This window comes from Hippocampus guttulatus, chromosome 19 (genome assembly GCF_054856545.1).
Source record: "Hippocampus guttulatus isolate MCC_2025c chromosome 19, RoL_Hgut_1.0, whole genome shotgun sequence".
Classification (NCBI taxonomy): Eukaryota; Metazoa; Chordata; class Actinopteri; order Syngnathiformes; family Syngnathidae; genus Hippocampus; species Hippocampus guttulatus.
The window spans coordinates 7657455-7676615 of NC_141279.1; the positions used below are offsets into that span (position 1 = coordinate 7657455).

At 54.8% G+C, this 19161-nt stretch overlaps 4 protein-coding genes across 10 annotated transcripts; 1 reads left to right on the forward strand and 3 right to left on the reverse strand.

Annotated features, from left to right (window-relative positions):
• Window positions 1–119: 119 nt before the first annotated feature.
• slc16a5a (solute carrier family 16 member 5a) lies at window positions 120–3846 on the reverse strand. 3 transcript variants are annotated; one of them, XM_086138952.1, is made up of 6 exons: window positions 3344–3846; window positions 2435–2744; window positions 1889–2032; window positions 1505–1811; window positions 897–1396; window positions 120–820 (listed from the first exon to the last, which is right to left on the reverse strand). In XM_086138952.1, exons 2-6 carry the CDS (start codon window positions 2652–2654, stop codon window positions 600–602), a joined length of 1392 nt encoding a protein of 463 aa, XP_085995078.1. In that variant the 5' UTR covers window positions 2655–2744; window positions 3344–3846; the 3' UTR covers window positions 120–599. The 3 variants fall into 3 exon arrangements, with proteins under 3 accessions (XP_085995078.1, XP_085995076.1, XP_085995077.1); XM_086138950.1 differs by having other exon boundaries at window positions 897–1399; window positions 3344–3845; XM_086138951.1 differs by having other exon boundaries at window positions 897–1399; window positions 3170–3845.
• An 801-nt stretch (window positions 3847–4647) lies between these two features.
• On the reverse strand, window positions 4648–7952 carry LOC147190008 (BTB/POZ domain-containing protein KCTD5-like). The gene is made up of 6 exons (XM_086138018.1): window positions 7267–7952; window positions 6885–6993; window positions 6715–6806; window positions 6532–6627; window positions 6335–6460; window positions 4648–6089 (listed from the first exon to the last, which is right to left on the reverse strand). The coding sequence occupies exons 1-6, from the start codon at window positions 7582–7584 to the stop codon at window positions 6060–6062; spliced, it is 771 nt and encodes a 256-aa protein (XP_085994144.1). The 5' UTR covers window positions 7585–7952; the 3' UTR covers window positions 4648–6059.
• Window positions 7953–8034: 82 nt separating this feature from the next.
• Window positions 8035–13084, forward strand: tubgcp2 (tubulin gamma complex component 2). Of its 4 annotated transcripts, XM_086138015.1 has the most exons (18): window positions 8035–8233; window positions 8720–8873; window positions 8944–9072; window positions 9239–9418; window positions 9513–9666; window positions 9789–9996; window positions 10109–10308; window positions 10388–10577; window positions 10692–10837; window positions 10968–11148; window positions 11245–11425; window positions 11527–11699; window positions 11766–11894; window positions 11972–12092; window positions 12153–12296; window positions 12380–12460; window positions 12556–12710; window positions 12884–13084. In XM_086138015.1, exons 2-18 carry the CDS (start codon window positions 8724–8726, stop codon window positions 12957–12959), a joined length of 2598 nt encoding a protein of 865 aa, XP_085994141.1. In that variant the 5' UTR covers window positions 8035–8233; window positions 8720–8723; the 3' UTR covers window positions 12960–13084. The 4 variants fall into 4 exon arrangements, with proteins under 4 accessions (XP_085994141.1, XP_085994139.1, XP_085994140.1 ...); XM_086138013.1 differs by having other exon boundaries at window positions 11972–12296; XM_086138014.1 differs by having other exon boundaries at window positions 12556–13084.
• Window positions 13025–18886, reverse strand: LOC147190010 (inhibitor of nuclear factor kappa-B kinase subunit alpha-like). Of its 2 annotated transcripts, none has more exons than XM_086138017.1 (22): window positions 18763–18886; window positions 18355–18483; window positions 18187–18281; window positions 17549–17666; window positions 17394–17463; window positions 17128–17216; window positions 16810–16899; window positions 16601–16725; window positions 16414–16521; window positions 16142–16277; window positions 15872–16066; window positions 15691–15793; window positions 15383–15506; window positions 15151–15302; window positions 15015–15076; window positions 14654–14763; window positions 14426–14475; window positions 14247–14352; window positions 14022–14169; window positions 13811–13947; window positions 13559–13658; window positions 13025–13476 (listed from the first exon to the last, which is right to left on the reverse strand). In XM_086138017.1, exons 2-22 carry the CDS (start codon window positions 18460–18462, stop codon window positions 13411–13413), a joined length of 2292 nt encoding a protein of 763 aa, XP_085994143.1. In that variant the 5' UTR covers window positions 18463–18483; window positions 18763–18886; the 3' UTR covers window positions 13025–13410. The 2 variants fall into 2 exon arrangements, with proteins under 2 accessions (XP_085994143.1, XP_085994142.1); XM_086138016.1 differs by having other exon boundaries at window positions 13811–13950.
• Between the last annotated feature and the right edge of the window lie 275 nt (window positions 18887–19161).

Sequence of the window (19161 nt, forward strand, 5' to 3'; positions counted from 1 at the left end):
ACTGAGAACATGCAGTGAAACAAGCGTGAATTACGTCACGAGAGACGGACTTCTTGAGTTTAAAAACGATGAACTAATAGGGGAAAATACTGTAAGTGAAACTAAATAATAACAAGATATTGAATTGATAAGATTTATGATAACATTCAAACGAGATTAAAACAAAATTCTAACATTTGCAGTTTTAGCTTCTCACATCACTCACTCATTCAATTGATGAGAAAAGATAATATAGTAATCGCATTACAATACTATGAATCAAATAACCAAAGATAAGAAGAATATTATAATGTTCAAATAATGACAGAAATGAAAACTGTGCAGTATAACCCTAATATCAAAACAATCATTTTATAAGGGTAAAGTACGAAGACTATAAAATGCTTTGCATTAAGATGATAGTGACAATTTTTAAATAAAGAAATGTGATCCAAATCATACAATGAAAGCAATAAATAATGCTCATCTCAGTTGCCCAACAAAGCTCAGCCGAGACTTTGTTTTGTTTGTTTTCCAAGGAAACGATCGCATGCCTGTCAAAGCTTGCCTATTGTAATGTTTCTGATACAGTATCACAAGCACAAATCGGCTTGTTTTGTTTATGTCACAGCGCCACCTGGCGGTCTGCGGACGACAAGAGAGTCAACAACCGGGTCGTGGCGGCTTTCTTCTTGTCTCGCTCTTTGCTCGCCGCGTCGGGCACGCTCGTCGGCATCCATCCACCAAAAGGCGGCGACCAGGAAGATGGCGGCCGAGGCCACGATGGCACTGCAGGCCAAGAAGACGTAGAAGTAGTGCCCCGTCGAGTCCACCAGGATTCCTGCGGGCACACCGGCGTTTCCCCACAATCATCTCGGTAAACGCGGGTACAACCGAACTGTCGCAGCCACGCTTACCGGCCAGCGGAGGTCCGACCAGCAACGTGACGCTCTCCATGATGGCGAGGAGGCCGAGCGCCGAGGCGAAGCGACTCATATCGACCACATCCATCAGGACCGTGAACATGAGGGAGCCCACCACGCTCATGGAGAGCCCGTAGAGCAGCACGTAGCTCAGCAGCACCGGGAACGTCGGCCCCAGGCAGCACACGGCGTTGCTCAGCCCGTTGACCAGCAGCGCGCCAGAGAACACGTAGACGTGGCGGCCCCGGAACCACGGCAGGTTGACCATCAAGCCGACAGGCGGTCGCACGGCGATGTTGACCAGTCCCAGGACGGAGAGCAGGGACGCCGCTCGGCCCGCCTCCATGCGGTTGTCGGTGGCGTAGGGCACCAGGTAGATCAGCGGCACCACGAAGCCCAGCATGGTCCACGTGATGGCCACAGCATAGACGCGATAGCGCCGGTTGTGCAGCAGCTGGTCCAGGGCCATGTGTTTGCTCACACAGGCTTGAATCCTGCTGCGTTCGAAGGCAGGAGGAAAGGCATGAAAATCGGTTTACGGATGGCGCGAGTCTCAAAGGAGGGCTCTTCTTTTGCTCGACAGCGCACGCGGAATCCCTCACCTAGACGTCCCGACGCAACCCGACTCGGGCGACGGCTCGCGACCCACCGCCGCCGTCTCCGTCGGCGTCTGCGTCAGAGGTCGCATCAAGGCGCCGCATACGCAGCAGTTGAGCAGTACGCCTCCCAAAACCAAAAAGCTTCCCCTCCAGCCCAGCTCGCCGTGCAGGAAGTTGGCCAGCGCCGGAAGCGTACACAAGCCCAGCGCCGTACCCGTAGATGAGACGGCATTGGCGAAGGCGCGGCGTCGCACAAAATACTGACCCAGGATGGTCACGGCCGGCTGGTAGCTCAAGCAGAAACCCAAACCTGAAAATATCCCCAGCACGGATTCAAACCCGGAACCTCAGCCTGTGCGAATTTGCGAAATTTCTGTTTGCGCTCACCGGTGATGACGCCGGCCGTGACGTAGAGCTGGCCGATGGAGCGCGTGAAGGAGCTGGCGGCCATCCCCAGTCCGCTCAGGACTCCGCCCAACATGACGGTCGCTCGGCATCCCAGTCGCTCCAACAACACGCTGCACACGGGGCCTGAAAGCAAACAAATGACATCCCACTGGAGATATTGTATTCGGTAGAACTTCATGTGTATGATCCCCACTCCATCTCAAGTACCTCAACCATATGTCAGGGCTCGCCGAGCTTTTGAAAAGTGCAAGCTGGTTACCAGTTACATAAACGGGTCTGAATTTTTTTTTAAAAATACCCTGCTGAAATTATTTTAGGCTAAGTCATTGCACTTAGCAATGACTTAGCCACCTTTCATGACACTCTATCGACCTTTTTCAACCCCCACCTGGATTGCTTCCAACTAACTAATCTACTCCGGCCATTTCTGCTCCGACTACTTTGGAATATGACGAATGCTATTCCTACTCTCCTATCGATGTGCGGAAATTGTGTGTACTGGGTACATGGACTGGTTCGGGCGACCTCCCGCATGGAGCACGGCCGTCATGATGGAGGGCACCCAGGAAGTTTGGCTGTTGGAGGCGTGGAAGTCCCTCTGCAGGTCGTTGTAGAAAATCCCCACGCAGGACGGGAAGGCCAGCGTCAGCGCCAGAACCAGCATGGTGGCCACCAGCACAACCCAGCCCCAGCCACCGTCCGGGGCTTGGGCCCCCGCGGCTCGTCTTTCGTCGTCTGAGGCCATCCCGTTGATGTGCGCGCTGACCCGCTGCTCATTGTACGCTAGGCGGCGCCGTCGCGGCTCCGGTCGCTCTCGCCGCCGGCCATGGCGCGCCTTCAAGGGGGGGGGGGGGGCACAACGTCAACACAAGTCGCAAGGGGCCGACAAATGTTCTTCGCGCTTCGTTAGGTGTTCATTTATTTTCCTAGGGGCATTCTGTGTTTTGCTTTTAACGCGGTTGGCTGCGACCCATATTTTGGTGTCAAAAGGAACGAAGAAAGTCAAGCGCCGCGCGAAGGGGAATCACTACTCGACAGCTCCATCCGTCTCGAGCGCAACGCAATGACGATGTGGTTCTTTTTCTCGGACTAGATCGCGGAGACTTTTGGATCGTAATTGTTCTCGAAGTGGGGAACATTCTTGCCCTGAAGGGGAACATGATGACGTCACCAGGCAGCGGATACTATTCGCTCATGTTGAAATGGGACTTTTTGTCACCCTCTCGCATTTTGAGCCCGATGGAATCTTTTTGCTTTCACCTTGCGTGTTCGTGACGACAGCCGTTGACGTCTTACGCGAGGCGTGGAAGTGCCTCGGTGTCCGAAACGCGCAGAAGCGGCTTGCGAGTTTGGACGAGCGCGGGGTGGAGGGGGGGGGGGGGGTTATAATTGCAAGCAGGAAGTAGGCAAAAGCAAGAACAGAGGCTTCCTCACTCAGTCCTTCTCGTCTCGGGTCCTCCTCAGTCGGCTGCAACTGTTCGCTCACGTGGTTCGCCTTCGTTTGGCGTTGCCCCTCCAAAAAAAAAAAAAAAAAAAAAAAAAAACGAGACGTAGATTAGGGATGGTCGACCGGAGGTGGGGGATGTGACGTGTCAGGCAGGCCTGCGGGGGGAGGATGTGTACCAGGGTAGGGCACCTCAAGACCACCAAATGCCTCCCTCCTCACATGTAGGTCAACGTGCCCAGCCTCGCGCACACAGCAGATAACATGCGCACCACGCGTCAAGGGTCATTTCAACAGATCGGTTTCCGAGACGCTATTTCAAGGTCCGTTCGGTCATATGAGACCTCCGGGGGCGGGGCTCAGTGGTCCCGAGTACTCAAAAACATGAGCACTCTCCGCTTTTTATGTGTGCAGATCATTAAGTTGCCCTTTGCATGAAAACTACTAGATAAATAAAACCGCCCTGCCTTTAAGGCCTTACTGACTAGGCTTGCTGCTGCCGCATCAGGAAAAAATAAAAAAAGATGAATCTCTCTTTATTCGGGATACCATACACATGAATGAATGAATGTGAACACGTGAATGACATAAAATAGCAACATCCATTGACAAAATTAAACTAACACTAAAATAAAAAAATAAAGTTACATTGGGCCTCTTTGAAAAGTAGTTGGAAAGATGTCCTTTGGCCAGGGTGTGCAAATTTACAACCTATGGCCTGTGGGGCAGTTACGCCCCCCACCCCTTTTCATTTTTTTAGCTGCTCAAAATAACATTTTTCCTTTAAAAAAATATTTTTAACAATCGCTGGAGATGAACATGATGCAAGGGCGACTCTTTTCCTGTGGGTCATCAAGCTGCTGAGCACCCCAACATTTGTTTAAAACGTCTCGACAGAAAGCCGCCACCCCTGTTGTAGGCTGTACGTATTTTCTACACCTACGTTGGATAAGGATCGCCTTCATACCCGTCTCCACACCCATTGTCACATCTTCATCGGCGTCTTTGTCAGATAGATAGATACCTGTTTCGGCACATGCCATCACACCGGTCTTGTGGGCTTCATACCTACCTTGTGCTTATCTTTTCACACATCATCCCCCTTTCGTCAGCTTGCCTCATCCATCTGACACATGACGTCATACCGCTCGATCTTCGGATAAATCTCGTCACTTTGTTTCCATACGCGTGTCCGCAACTTCAATATTGGTCTTGTCTGCCAACGTCATACCCATTTTGTCACATCCCCAAAGACGTTCTCACCTTCACGGCAGAAAGACGCTGAGGCATCGGGTTTGAAAAGACAACGTTTATGGTGAGAAAGTCGAAGTTAGAAGGGTTGCCCGGCAACAAAAAGACTCGTAGACAAAATGCGCAATAAGTAAAAAGACACAAACGACGCGAGCGCGCATGCACATTGGACGGTGTCGCTTCTGATCGGTCGCCGGCGGCCCGTTAGCGCTCTTCGCACGAGCGCACGTTGACACCGGTTAAGCCGACAACAAAGGACACAAGAGGAGGATAAGTGGCGTCGTACACCGACACGCCACGCCACGCAGCGGCGCTCCCCTAACTCGGCCCATCATGCGCCACGACACTTTGCACGAACACGGGACGTGTTACGGACTGCTCGACACCGCAACCCAATCTCTATCGTTCTGGCACACAAACGACACATTTGACTTTTGACACATGGACGACTCCAAATCAACTTCAATACATACAGTATAGAGGGACTTCCCATGGATATACGACTACTGTAGAGGTTTATGGGTCAGATTCATCTCATTTGATCAATAATGCTAAAGACAGAGCCCCACTGAATTTCATTTGGAAAATGGATTCATTTGACTGACACGAGTATCCGAATTGTTTGTTGGGCTTCAATTAGAAGCATTTGTATCTTCACCGTTATGAACTAAATGATACGAAAAAGACCCACAAATACGTGATATGTATGTACATTATATACTGTATGTAATGTCATGAATGTTTTTTCGTCTTCCCCGCTATCTGTCCGCTCCTCATCGGCGGCCGGTAAAAGCTAACGGATCGGACACACGCTAACATGCTTAGCGTCCCGATCGCATGTCGCGGCGTTAGCAGGATAAACCGTGACTGACAAATGCTCACATGCAAAGTTTTGTCACGCGTCGTCGCGCACGCGATGCTCGCCGCTCGTTAGCAAACATAGCATGCCATGCTACCTTTGCATGTTGGAGGAGCGACTCGCTTCATCAAATGTCATTTGCGGCTCATTTTTACAAATGTAGACAAATCGCATCAAAGTGACGCGTCGATCAAGAAAAGTTGCTGTCCCGGCGTTTTCATCCCAAAGCGCAGAGGTGAAGTTTTACTAAGTCGAGGCCTGGATGGGATTGGCCCAAGTGGACAAAGACTTTGTGGTCACCCTGCTTCATCACTCCCATGATGGCGAAGGGTGACGTGTGAAGATATGCCAAAAAGGTCAAAGTGCATGTGTGACAGGGATGGGAAATGAAGAGGCGGAGCCAGGATGTCACCATGTGTCACTTCCTGTGGGGACGTAAAGAGAAGAACCGACGTCTTCCTTTGTCACGTGGGAAGCGTCCGATGTGGGGAGGGGGGGGGGGGGCTCCCACCTTGGTCGACAGATCCAAATCAGACGGACGGATGAACAAAGGAGGAGCCCGTAGGGGTGTTGGGGGCGGAGTCCTGATGAAATTCTCACATGCGAGAGCCTCGTTCCTGCAAGATCTGGACAGGGGAGAGCGACGCTCGGCTGAGTGACTGCCGCCCACAAAAGTCCCCCTCATCCCCGTAGGGCCCGCCACCAGTTGGACGCATCCCCCTGAGGGTCCGCCCCCCGTGAAGCTTGCCTCCCTCAGGGACTGCCTGCACCCCTTACGAATCTTACCATGAGGACAGGCCCTCGAAGGTCAGGCCTAGTAAGACCCGCCCCCTTTAATGCACCACCGCACCCCGCCCTTCCCACCACCCACCTTGGCCTTCTGGCTGGGTTCCATGACGACGCCGTTGGCCGCGTTGTTGAGCTCCCGCGACACCACGCACAGAAACTCCGCCTGGTCCTCGTTGCCGTAATTGTACGACGAGCCGATGCTGATCAGCTGATGGACACAAACAGGGAGTGTACGGATCAAGAAAGGTCGAGGGAAGGGTCGCACGTCTTCAGGCTCACCTGTTCAAACTTCCACCCGTCCGACATGGTGGAGACCATCTGAGTGAGCTCTTCCTCCTGGCACTGCAGGACACGGTAGACGTGTTTCACAGGGCCCTGCAGGAGGTCATTGAAAAATGGCCATTATCATTTACCATAATGGCAAACGCAGCCGGAACGGGGGAGGGCGCTGGCGGTAGCTACCTGTGACGTGCGGTTCTCGTTGTCCCGTATGCGCTCCTTCACCAGACGCACCAGGGAGGCGATGTTGTAGAACTCCGCCTCTTCCAGGACACCTTGAACACAAACACACAAAAGCGAGCTAAGCGCTTGGTGCGCACACGCTCTGGTGGACGGTTTCTGGTGTCTCCTACCTTCCTCGGCGAGGTTCTTGTCCATGATGAGCTTTCCATGACGGAGATAGTTCAAGACAGGCCCGAAGTAGGTGGGGTCCCTGTCAATCAAATAGGCTCCTGTGCTATCCTGCACACAAACACAAATGAAGAAAAAGTAGGAAGAAACTGGTACGACATTCCTCTCCTAAAATTGTGTTTAAAAAAAAAAAACAACTCATCACATCATACACATTAAAATGTGAAATAGATCACCATATAACGAGACATTACTCACGAGACATTCCAAGAGCCACCACAAAATGGCCATGTCATTATTTCGTGCACTAGTAAACAGCCACTATGTGGTCGAAGTTCGTGGTGCTTGTGATTCGGGGCGCGACTGGGAAGAGAGCAGGCTCACTTTGTCGGAGTCCAGGTCCGGGTGGTCCTGGCAAAGTCGGAACAGGAACGATTTGGGCTCCCTGCACAGAGTCTGCTTGGTGGTGACGAAGTAGGTACCGCCCACGTTGAGGCGCACCCAGCGAGGGCCCGGCTCGGAAGTCGAACTGCCCTTGGGGGGCGAGCGGCCGGCTACGGCCGGCCCGAGTGGAGGTGGCGCCAGGCGAATTGAGCTGCGGACGACGTCGCGCTGCTGCTGCTGCTGTTGGTGGTGGTGATGGTGGTGGTGGTTGTGGTGGTCTGCCAGCTCGGCCGCTTCGAGCACCTGCAGCTCAGCCATGACGTCGCGCTTGCTCACGACGCTACGGAAAAGGCGCAGCCACAAAGCACCGCGGCTGCTTCCCGTCCGCCGCCGAAGTGCAACACGTCGCCGTAGTCCTTTGTGACGCTGAGCGTGGAGAGCCCGGTGACGTCAGCGGCACGTCTCGCCCGCGACATTTGACGTCGCTCGTGCAAAAGCCACGCTTCCGTGTTGGAACGATGACGTAACGTGGAGCACCTTGGGAGCTGTAGTTTTACATTTCATTTACCCTTCCCGGCCAGTGTTTGAAGCGGTAATCATAGAAATATTTTATTTTCTGCTGTATGATATATAAAGCGCTTTGTTACAGCTATAGCTGAAGTGAAAGCGCTATGTAAATAAAGATGCATTGTATTGTATATTACAGTGTCATAGTATCCATCTGGCTGTTCTTGCGATTTATTTCAGGGACTTTAGAAGGCAGTGTCGTTCACGTTTGTCGCGAAGAAGCGTAGAAGAAGAAGTGGCCGATGCCGTCACTTTCGCAAACCAAGATTTCTAGCAACATCCCTAAAATATGTAAATGGGTCTCCTGAACGTGCCTTCCCTTTGCGTGCAGATGTGACAGCTTCTCCACACACACCAGCTTTTGTCTTGTGAGGAGTCGTGACGACGGAAGTTCACTGCGGTACGTTTTGCAATGGCCGGAAAGACGAACGTATTAGCATGCTTCTCCGCGGGATGGCTTGCAGTTTGCAGCCCTCCTGCACGTCCCATTTTGCTCATTGCCACTCATCTATAGCTCAGGATTAACGCTCCAAAGTTGAATGGAGCCAACTGGACTCTTCCTGGGTGTTAAAACAACTAGCGTCCACTTGATGTAAATGGCGCTCTCGCAAGAAAAGCATCCTGAAGCGACCTAGAGTCACATCGTTCATCGCGAAGACAATAGAAGGATTATGCCTACTTTATTACATAATTATTGTCAATCCTGTGATTGGCCGCCTCTCGTCCAAAGTCAGCTGATATTGATGGAGGGACAGCATTCTCAACGCGCGTTTCTGAACTCAACTTTATTTCGGTTACAGTATGAGGGCGCCGCGATCAGCTGGGATGATAAAAGCTCGCTCTTGCTCTCTCTATCCGTGAATCTTTGATCTCTTCCTGCTTGCAGCACCATGAGTGAGTTCCGGATCCACCATCATGTCAATGAGCTGTTGAGTGTGTTGGATGTGCGAGGGGGCGACGGAGCGGAAGGTTACATCGACCTTCTGCAGAAGCACCGCACGCCCTACGTCACCACCACGGTTTCCGCCCACGGCGCCAAGGTACGAGCCAACGCTCCATTCCAACAAAAGACAGGCACGCAAACACGTTTTGTCTTTGAAACCCCGAAAGGTGAAGCTGGCGGAGTTCTCCAAGACGCCAGAGGACTTCCTAAGGAAGTACGAGGAGCTAAAATCCAAAAATGTCCGGCACCTGGACCCGCTGGTCTACCTGCTGTCCCGCCTGTGCGAGGACTCGCAAGTAAGACTTTGCCGAAAGATGTGATTGATGCTCATGATGCTAGCGGTGCATGTTGAGCAGTTCGATCACCACTGTCGTGTGGCAAGCTTGATTTAGAGGACAACGAAAACGCTGTTGTCATGGAGTGAAGATGAACTTGCCTTGACCACTCACCACCGGTGTGTAGACTCTGCAGCGTCTTCAGCAGAACGCCAAAGATCGTTCGGAAGCTTGTGCGGCGGCGGCGCTCGCTCCGGCGCCGAGCGTCCTGAGTGCGGCGACAAGCGTCTCCAAGATGTCCATGCAGGAGTTGGACGAGCTGCGCAAGAAGCTCGGGAACGCCACGGCGGCGTCCAACGCCCCCCTGGTGCCCGACAGCCGCTCGCAACGCCGTGTCCGTTGTGTCGGAACCGCTCATCTGATTGGTGGTCCGTGGATTTTGTGGCGCGCTTGGTCCGCAGTCGGCTGAGGTGACGCGAAAGATGCTGCGGGACAAACACAACAAGAAGAATCCGGCGCAGCTCATTCCCGTTTTTCCCGGCTGGGTGTACGAGCGGGCCACCCTCCTCGGGGACTTCATCGCCGGCCCCGCCCCGCCCGCCGATCCGCCCGTGGGTGAGTGTGCGCGCGCGTTTCCAAGCTGTCCAAGCGCACCCATTGTGTTATTTCGTTTCTCCTGAAAAGAGCAAAAATATGCTTCCGTACCTAACGTGACACGCGGGTCGGGTCGGTTGCAGGCACGCTGGCGCTGGCGGCACAGGAGCAGCTGGTTCTGGAGGATCTGCTCTTCGTTCTGGTGGGCGTGGACGGACGCAACGTGGCGGCTCAACCGGTCCTCGGCCGCCAGAACCGCTCCTTCATCGTGGACGCCACGCTGGACCCGTCGGTCAAGGAGCTGGTGCACCGGATCCTTCCCGTGGCGTCCTACTACTCCACCGTCACACGGTCGGTCCCCTCAGCCGCCACGCGAAGCTCATCGTGAGCATCGGGCCGGCTGGTAGGCCAAAGACGCGCACGACACACAGACGGCACCTCAAAGCCGTTTTTGGCGCCTCAGATTCGTGGAAGAGAAGTCGTCGTTCGAGTACGGGCAGGTGAACCACGCCCTGACGGCGGCCATGCGAACGCTGCTCAAGGAGTACCTGATCCTGGTGACTCAACTGGAGCACGTGCACCGGCGGGGCCTGCTGTCGCTGCAGAAGCTCTGGTTCTACCTGCAGCCCACCATGAGGACCATGGACATCTTGGCCGCCATCGGTACCGCCGGCCGCTCGCACCTTTGCCGTCGATCGCTCGCCGGCCGGCTCCCGACTCACTTGCGCGGTTGCGCCGTCAGCTTCGTCGGTGGACAAAGGCGAGTGTATGGGCGGGGCCACGCTCAGCCTCCTTCACGACCGCACCTTCAACTTCACCGGCGACGCCCAGGCGCAGGAAGTGTGCCTGTACCTCACCAAAGCGGCCAGCGTGCCCTACTTTGAGATCCTGGAGAAATGGATCTTTAGGGGCATCATCCGCGATCCCTACAGGTGGGGTCCCCGCAAGCCAAACATCAAGTGTACAACCTCTTTCCGTTTTGTTTTTGCATAAACATTTCGGCCTACCCGTTTTTGAATGTTGCCGTAAAACGTGCGTGAGAACAGCGAGTTCATGGTGGAGGAACACGAACTGCAGAAGGAGAAGATCCAAGAGGACTACAACGACAAGTACTGGGACCAGAGGTATACCGTTGTTCAGCACCGCATTCCGTCGTTCCTGCAGAAGATGGCCGACAAGATCCTCAGCACAGGTGAACCCCCCCGCCCTCGCTCGTGGCTCCGCGCCTGCGCGATCTTCCGGCGCTTTTCGCTTCGGTCTCACAGGCTCATCCGTCCACTGGAGCCCTTTTGCCGCATCTTCTTCTTCTTTGTGCGTGGCAGGAAAGTACCTGAACGTGGTGCGCGAGTGCGGCCGCGACGTCACCTGTCCCGACGCCAAGGAAGTGGTTTACACGCTGAAGGAGCGAGCCTACGTGGAACAGATCGAGAAGGCCTTCAACTACGCCAGCAAGGTGCTCCTGCACTTCCTGCTGGAGGAGAAGGAGCTGGTGGCCCGCCTCAGGTGCGCGCGCGTGTCGCTGGAAGGGACGCAAACAGAAATTGCTTTAATTCAATCAGTTTTTTGTTGGTATCTTGCCGACCTGCGCTGCGTGTTTAGGTCCATCAAACACTATTTCCTGATGGACAAAGGCGACTTCTTCGTGCACTTCATGGACCTGACGGAGGAGGAGCTTCGCAAGCCGGTGGACGACATCGCGGCGCCGCGTCTGGAGGCGCTGCTGGAGCTGGCGCTGCGCATGAGCACGGCCAACACCGACCCCTTCAAGGACGACCTCAAGGTGGGTCGGGCGGCACGCCGAGCGCGCGACTTGCCGTTTGTGCGTCTTGAGTCCCGCCCCCGCCTTGACGCCCCGCCTCCTTCTCCTCCGCGCCGGCTCAGATCGACTTGATGCCGCACGACGTGATCACGCAGCTGCTGCGGGTGCTGGCCATCGAGACCAAGCAGGAGAAGAGCGTCGCCAACGCCGAGCCGGCCGACGCCGCCCTCAGCGGCCTGGAGGCCTTCTCCTTCGACTACGTGGTCAAGTGGCCGCTCTCGCTCATCATCAGCAGGTCGCTGCCCGCTTAGTCCCCCGCCGCGCCTGCGCGCGCGCCCGCTGACTGGACTGTGCGACGCAGGAAGGCGTTGACGAGATACCAGATGTTGTTCCGTCACATGTTCTACTGCAAGCACGTGGAGCGCCTGCTGTGCAACGTGTGGATCACCAACAAACACGCCAAGCATCACTGGTCCCACTCGGCCAAATGGTGAGCGGCGCCGCTCTCCCGTCGACCGCTCGTTCCTTTTCCCCGTCGCTTGACTCGAGCGCGTCGCGCCGGCGCAGGTTTGCGGCGGCGTTTGCGCTGCGTCAGCGCATGTTGAACTTTGTGCAGAACATCCAGTACTACATGATGTTTGAGGTGATGGAGCCCACCTGGCACCTGATGGAGAACAACCTGAAGACGGTGAGCCGCCGCACGTTCCCTTCCGACCGCGAGGGCATTTTCACCGCAATCTCGTTTCAGGCGTCCAACATCGACGACGTGCTGTGGCACCACACCAGCTTCCTGGACAACTGCATGAAGGACTGCATGCTGACCAATCCCGAGCTGCTGCGCATCTTCTCCAAGCTCATGTCCGTCTGCGTCATGTTCGCCGGCCGCATGCAGGTAAGGCGCGCTCCCTCCTTCGCCCCCCCCCCCCACCTCTTCCGCGCCCCCGTCTGAGCCGCCGTGTTTGTCGCGTACTCGAGCGTTTCACGCAGACCCTCCGGCTGGAGCGCCTCCCCCTGGACAACGGCTGCCACGACCGGAAAAAGAGCCAAGCGGCAAAGGTCAGAGCCAGACTCGCCCCCACGTCACAAAACTCGAACACACTCACAGCGCGTGCGTGTACGTGTGCGCGCATTCGGCATTTGTGTGCGTTCAGTCGGAGGAGACCGACGCGGCCTCGGGCGCGGGCTTTGAGGCGTCCATCGTGAACTTCGACAACAGTTTCAGCGTTCTGCTGCTGGACCTTCTGGACAAACTCAGCATCTTCAGCTCCAACAACTGCGAGCACAGCATGATCAGCATCATATACAGGTCGGCCCCGCGTCTTCGTCAGCCCCGTGGACGGCCCGCGTCCAGCGCATCACCGGTGGCGGTCACGTTTTTGAATGTCCTATCGCAAATGGATCGGCCCTAGTGGTCCAACGACGGTGCCGCCGCGCTCCTTCCTTCACCCTCCACTCCGGTTAACCTTTGACCTCTCACAGGCTGGACTTCAACGGCTTCTACACGGAGCGTCTGGAGAAGATGGCGGTGGAACGTAGTCACAAAGAGGCCGCGTAGCGAGACGACGTCCCCTAAGCGAAGAACTCCAGGGCGCCGTTCTTCACAAGTGACGACTCAAAAGATGGCACCAACTCATCTTTATTCAAACTTTCAGCTGTTCAAATAAAATTTTGGTGTTTTGAGTTTGAGTTTCATCTTTTTGCATTTCTAACATGCTCTGCTCCAAGTTTGTTTGGTCCCAGCACAAAGTCATCAGTCAGTCAGTGAAAGTTTGGATCAGTTGATCAACTTCATCAACCGAGCTACATAGTGCACTTTTTCCACTGTCACTTCCTGTTTCCTGTTCAACATCAAATCAGCTGCCTGCAAATCCTCAACGCCCCCCCACCCCCCAAACACCGGAAAAAAAGAAGCAGCAGCACGACATCATGAGAAAAAAAAAAAAGTCAACGGCACCTCTTGAGGTCAAAGTTCATCATTGCCGTTAGTGTTTCAAGGTGAAAGCATCTCACGCATTTCTCTTCTTGAATTTGCCGCTTAACGTTTCGTATTTGGTCCAACTCCAGTCTTGATCCTTGGGCAACACCACAAATTTCAATTTCAACCACCAACAAACAAAACAAAAAAAAAAAGGGGCGGCCAATGCTGTGACTTACCACCATGCTTTTGGCCTGTTCATCCACTGCTTCCTGCATGAGGCTGGTCAGCTGACTCAGGTACTTCTGGGTCTCCTGCAGCAGGCGGGGGGCCGCGTCACTATGGGGAGGAGGGCGCGGGGGTCATTAAAGAAATTCAGTCACTGATGCGCTCCTTTTTTTTTTTTTTTTTTTTTACATGTTAGGAATCAAAGGCAAATCCTGTCAAAAATGAATAAAGCCAAAGTTTGTTTTGCGAGGAAGGGAGCGTGCCTGTCGTTGGGCCCGGGCAGCGAGGTGAGAGGATGAGGAGCGCTGGCGGGCGGCGCCGACTGGGCCCACTGGGACACCTGAGGGAGGTTGGCCGACTCGGGGCCGGTCGCCAGCGAGTTGCGTGTTGAGTTCTGCGCCTGCTGGAGGAAGATGCGCCATCGGTCGGGGTGCGACGGTGCGCCCTCGTCGGCCCCCCCGGTCGCTGGCTTACGCATGCGATCTTGAGGAGGTGCCAGAACTCGCGCTGGCGCTTGACCTGCATCTGCATGACCGTGTTGTCTGCTTCCTTGATGCTCTCCAACGTCTTCTCGATCCGCGGGAACAGTTCGATGATTTTCTGTTTGCTGCTCAGTATCTTACTGAAGATAGAAGGGGGGGGGGGGGGCCTTGCCAGTAAGTCAGCGTTGGTATGCGGCGCGCGACGTGCTCCTTGTACCTGAGGTGCGTGTAGAGATCCTTGAGCACTTTGTCCTGATTCTGCACCGTCTGGATGATGGCCTTCACCATCTCCGAACTGTCGATGCTCAGGTCCGCCTCCGGAACTGTCAAAATCATCGGCGTCATCATCGTAATCATTGTCGTCGTCGTCGCCGCGGTGAGAAGAACATGTCTGACCTTTACATTTCATCTTCAGCTGTTTGTAGAGCTCCATGGCTCGCTCCTCTCTGAAAACACAAACGGCATCACTCGCTGGGTGACTGATTGATTGAAGGCATTGATATGTGGCCTTACAATAAAATATCTGATCTACTTTCTAGAGTCATCAATGTTTTTTTTCCTCCTGAAACCAAACGAGGATCCGCGTGACGGGCCGAGCCTGCTTGAAAGAGGCGACGCACTCACAGCTGCTCCATCTTGTCCCCTTGGCGGCGCGCATACGGACTCCTCTGCAGCTCCACGATCTCCGAGTGCAGCGCCATGATCTCGTCGTCCAGGTGGCTCACCTCCGCCACCTGCGGGACGACACGGAAAGCGCGCTTCAGCACGCTGACGTCGCGCAGTCGCCTCATTGGCAACGCGATAAGCGGGCGCCGTATCAGAAAAGAGCCCGTGAAAATCCTCCAGAACAAATCCTTGGAGGGATTCTTCGGGGGCCAGTTTGGGGAAGTATCTTTCGAACAATGGCCAATGACAACCGGACTTTGCATTTTGACAAACGGTCGCTCATCTCGTTGCCAAGATCACCCTTCTCATCATCTGTGACCTGAGCAAAGGCCGCCGCTCTCTCCTCATTCTCCTGCCAGGCCTTCAGCATCTTCTCCGACGCTGCGGACGACAGCAAAGCACGTGAGAGGCCAGTCGAGAGTGCGTGAGAAGAACAGAGCGGTCGTGGCACTCACAGATGCCGTAGTGCATCTGGTCGCTGTACTTTTCCAGGTCGTACTGGATGCTGCTGCGGAAGAAGTCCAGCTTGGCTTTCAGCTGCTGCGAGAATCCAAACATGCTGTTCTTGCAGCGCGTCAGGTTGGTGTTGTAGCGGAGGAGACTGAGCCTGCGAGGCCACGGAGACACGGGGGGGGGGCGTGAGGAGACCGGGCGGAACGCGGGCGAGAGCAAGCGCCAGCGACTCACATGGCGGCGCGCTGGCCCTGGAAGAGGCGGCTGTAGTCGTCCTTCAGGCCGCAGATGTAGCTCAGCGCCTCCGCCCAAACCTTCTTGAGAACGCCCAGCGGCAGCGGCGTCCGGGCCTCCTGGACTGAAAACGCACGCGCGACATCGCAAACGTCAGGTCAAACGAATTTTCATGAGTTTGGCAAAAAGGGGGCGTGGCCGCTTTCATTTCAACCCTCCGATCTCAGGAACGAATTTAGAAGACGTTTAACCTGTGAGCCGCGGCCGCCCGAGACGACAGTCCGCGCAAAGGCGGCCGCGTCGCTCACCGATGGTGTTGACTTTATCCGGCAGCTGCCTGGCGCTGAACGGGCCCGAGTACTCGGTGGCGCTCTTGTCAAACAAGTAAACGATGTAGGCGTCCCAGCCTCGCTGCGCCACAGGACAGACGGGACACGTTTAGACGGCGGCGCGTCAGTACCGGCGGCCGACAACGGGCGGGCAACGTACCACGCCGTCCAGGACGCACTGCGCCGCCGGCTTGCGGGGGTCCAGGGACACGCCGGTTTCCTGCAGCAGCTCCTGGTGGACCACGTGGATGCCGCTCTCCGCCTCCACCCGTTTCTGCAGGGCGTGCAGAGACTCGTCGGGCGCCAGCTGGAAGGAGTGCACCTGGGCCGTGGTCATGTTGAGGATGTGCACCACCTGAGCAGGGGGGGCGGGGGGCCGGCGGTGAGCCGCGTTTTTCCAAAAGAGCCCTTTTGCATGTTGGATCGCGACCTTCATGCTCAGGATCTGATCGAGAAGATCGAAGCAGAGCGGCTTCCTGCTCTCGGGATGGACGCCGCCTCCTCGGTGGACCGGGTCCCACTTCAGCATGAGCTGCAACAGCGCCTCCATGGGCTCCAGCAGCGTCCTGCGGGGGACACGCCCTCATTTACACGCTCTCCCCAAAATGCCCGTCTGTCAAATTGAGGCGGGTGCTTGGATCGGGCACTTCAAAGAAGACGTTTGGCAAACCCACACGACGGGCGGCGGTTGCCCCCTCGCACCTGCTCAGGTTGTTGGGGTACGGAAGGTGCGACGAGAAGCGCACTTCTCCGTTGGCCTCCTCCACCGCCATAATGTCTTTTGGACCTTTGTTCCGTACTTTGCTGGCCCTGCGCCGCAACACAACGCGGCAGGTTTGCCCGTGGGTCGGCCCTGGCGTGAACTGCCCCGCCCATGTCGCAGACGTACCATTGCACGGGCTGCAGGTTGTGCAGGAACGGTCTGAATCCGCAGCTGCACTCGAAGATCATGGTCCCGAAGCTCCAGTAGTCCACGCTCACCGTGTAGGCTTTGTTTTCAAACAGCTCCGGCGCCTGCACGCGCACGTGTCACAACGAGCGCCCCGACAAGCCGGGCGGCCAGAAGCCGAGGACGGACGGAGTCGAAGAGTTTCTCACCAGGTACTGGAGCGTGCCCACAAAGGACGTACACAGACTGCCCTGGTCCAGGTCTTTGGCGTAGCCCAGGTCAATGATCTTGTGCACCAGCTGAAGCAGGAAACGGGCACATCCGTTAGCCGGGCGCTTCTCAAATCAAAGCGCGGGCGAAGAGATGTGGCTTGGGGGCTCCGCATAATGCTGTTGTAAACAGTGCATACCCCCCAAAAATCTCTATGGCAATTAATTACAGTTCTGTTGAACTGGCATCGGGATTATGTGGGAGGTCCACGGAAAGATCGGAGAAGCGCGACTGAAGGTCAAACTCGAGCATGTCACCTTGCCGTTGACTTCCTGCAGCACAATGTTCTCCGGCTTCAGGTCCCTGTGGATGATCTTGTTCTCGTGCAGGTACTGGATACCGCAACCTGCGGCACAGTCGCGCGGGTCACGAACAAGCACGCGAGTCAAGCCACGGAAAATGCCGCACCGAACATGTAAGAGGTCTTGCAGCAAGCACGCACGCGGCACGACGCGCGACCAAACACGTCGCGACGTGACGCGTGGCACGATATGAAAAACGGCGTGTGACATGAGACACGTACCAACATCGTTGAGCAAGGACAGAACGTCACTCTCCTTCAGGCCGCAGCAGTTCTCCGGTCTGCTCAGAACCTGAAGAAAGACGCCATTAGAGGGAGGGAAGGTGGTCGGCGGGTGGCAAACGGAATGCGTCGCCGGCCAGGCCGGCCCACCGTACCTTCCTCAGGTCGCCATGCGAGCAGAACTCCATGGCGAGCAACGGCAAGTCATTCAATGCGATTAAGTTGATTTCTTCCGGGACGTCCCGCGCCGTCACCACGTTGATGTGGTTTAACCTGAGCGGGCACAAGAATGCAAATGCACGTTTGGACACTTTTTTCCCTCCCCCAACATTCATTCATGTTCAGGATAACTTTTGAATTCCGTAGCCTAAAGCGCATCGCCTGCCAATGTGCACTGCTAACATGGCTGGCAACCGAAAAGAGGAACTTGTTGACAAAAAGGCAGTCAGAATCGACAAGGTCGCCACCATTTCCACGCTTCATTCCAGGAATTTTTTTACTTAAAAAAAAGCCACACATTTAACAAAGATCGTGTTTGTGGACATTTTGTTTCCATCAAGGGAAAGTTTGTTTTCACATTCTCACAGACAAATATCTATCTAATTTATTATTTCTGTGAAAATGGATGCATGTTAATGCTGGTTGGGGGGGGGGGCAAAATAAAAAGCACAACTTGTTTTTGATACAAATTATTGGTGCCATTTCCAATTAGCAAGGAGAAAGAAAAAAAAAACAAGAGTTAGGACTCAAGTTTGTGGCAGCCCTCGCACAAGATGAAAGTGGCAAGACCAACTTCTTCATGATCTGAATCTCTCGGCTCCAGCGGTCCTTGTTCCTGGGCGTCAACTCCAGTCGGCACATCTTCACCGCCAGCTTCTCACCGCTCACCTGCATTGACAGGACACGTCAATTGAGGGGCAGTGGGGGGGGGGGGGGCGTGACGCGTACACGGCGAACTCACGTGATGCTGGTAGAGGTAGACGTGGGCAAAGCCCCCCATGCCCAGCCGCTCCTTCAGCTCCCAGTCGCCGCACTTGTTGTTGTTGTGTCGGAAGGGAGGCTTCTCCATAGTGCTACCGCCGGCCGCAACCTGAGCCAGAGAGTAAATGGTTACTCACATCCGTTCCCTTGCGCCATCGTCCTGGTCTCCTCGCCACATCCACCTTGAAACCACTAACATTGGTCGACAAAAAATGTCTCATTGCTGAGCGTAACACGCGGAACAAGCTGGCCTAAATTCATGTTGTCTTGCTAGCTGGTGGCTAATGCTAATGTCAACATCCGACGGCGCTCCGGGACGTAAACGGCGGCGCTAAGCCGACGATCAACAGCGTGTATTTGCAGGTGAAAATGTCGACGAAACACTCACGTCGCAAGTCGTCCTACATGAGCCGCACACTTTGGTCTACTCTTCTTTTTGCTCTTTCTGTTATGATCGCGTCAAACTCCGCCAGCGACTGGACGCAGGACTTTTCAATGTGACGTCATCAATCTGCGCGTTCTTTGAAGGCGGGGCGGGGGTGAGGAGCATTTGTTTTCCTGTTGTAACAACGAGAAACTTTTTTCATGTTTTAAAATGAACGAGTCTTTATTTAACTACGACAACTCTTTTCTAAGGACGACGATGGGCTCTTCGGACAAATGAGAAAGTATTTCTGTGACATCTGTCAATTTTTGATGCAGATTTTATAGTGACATTTTCGTTTTCAGTGGGAAAATAAATCAAATATTCAAGTATTTTATCGGAAAAATACAGTTTAGTTGTTTG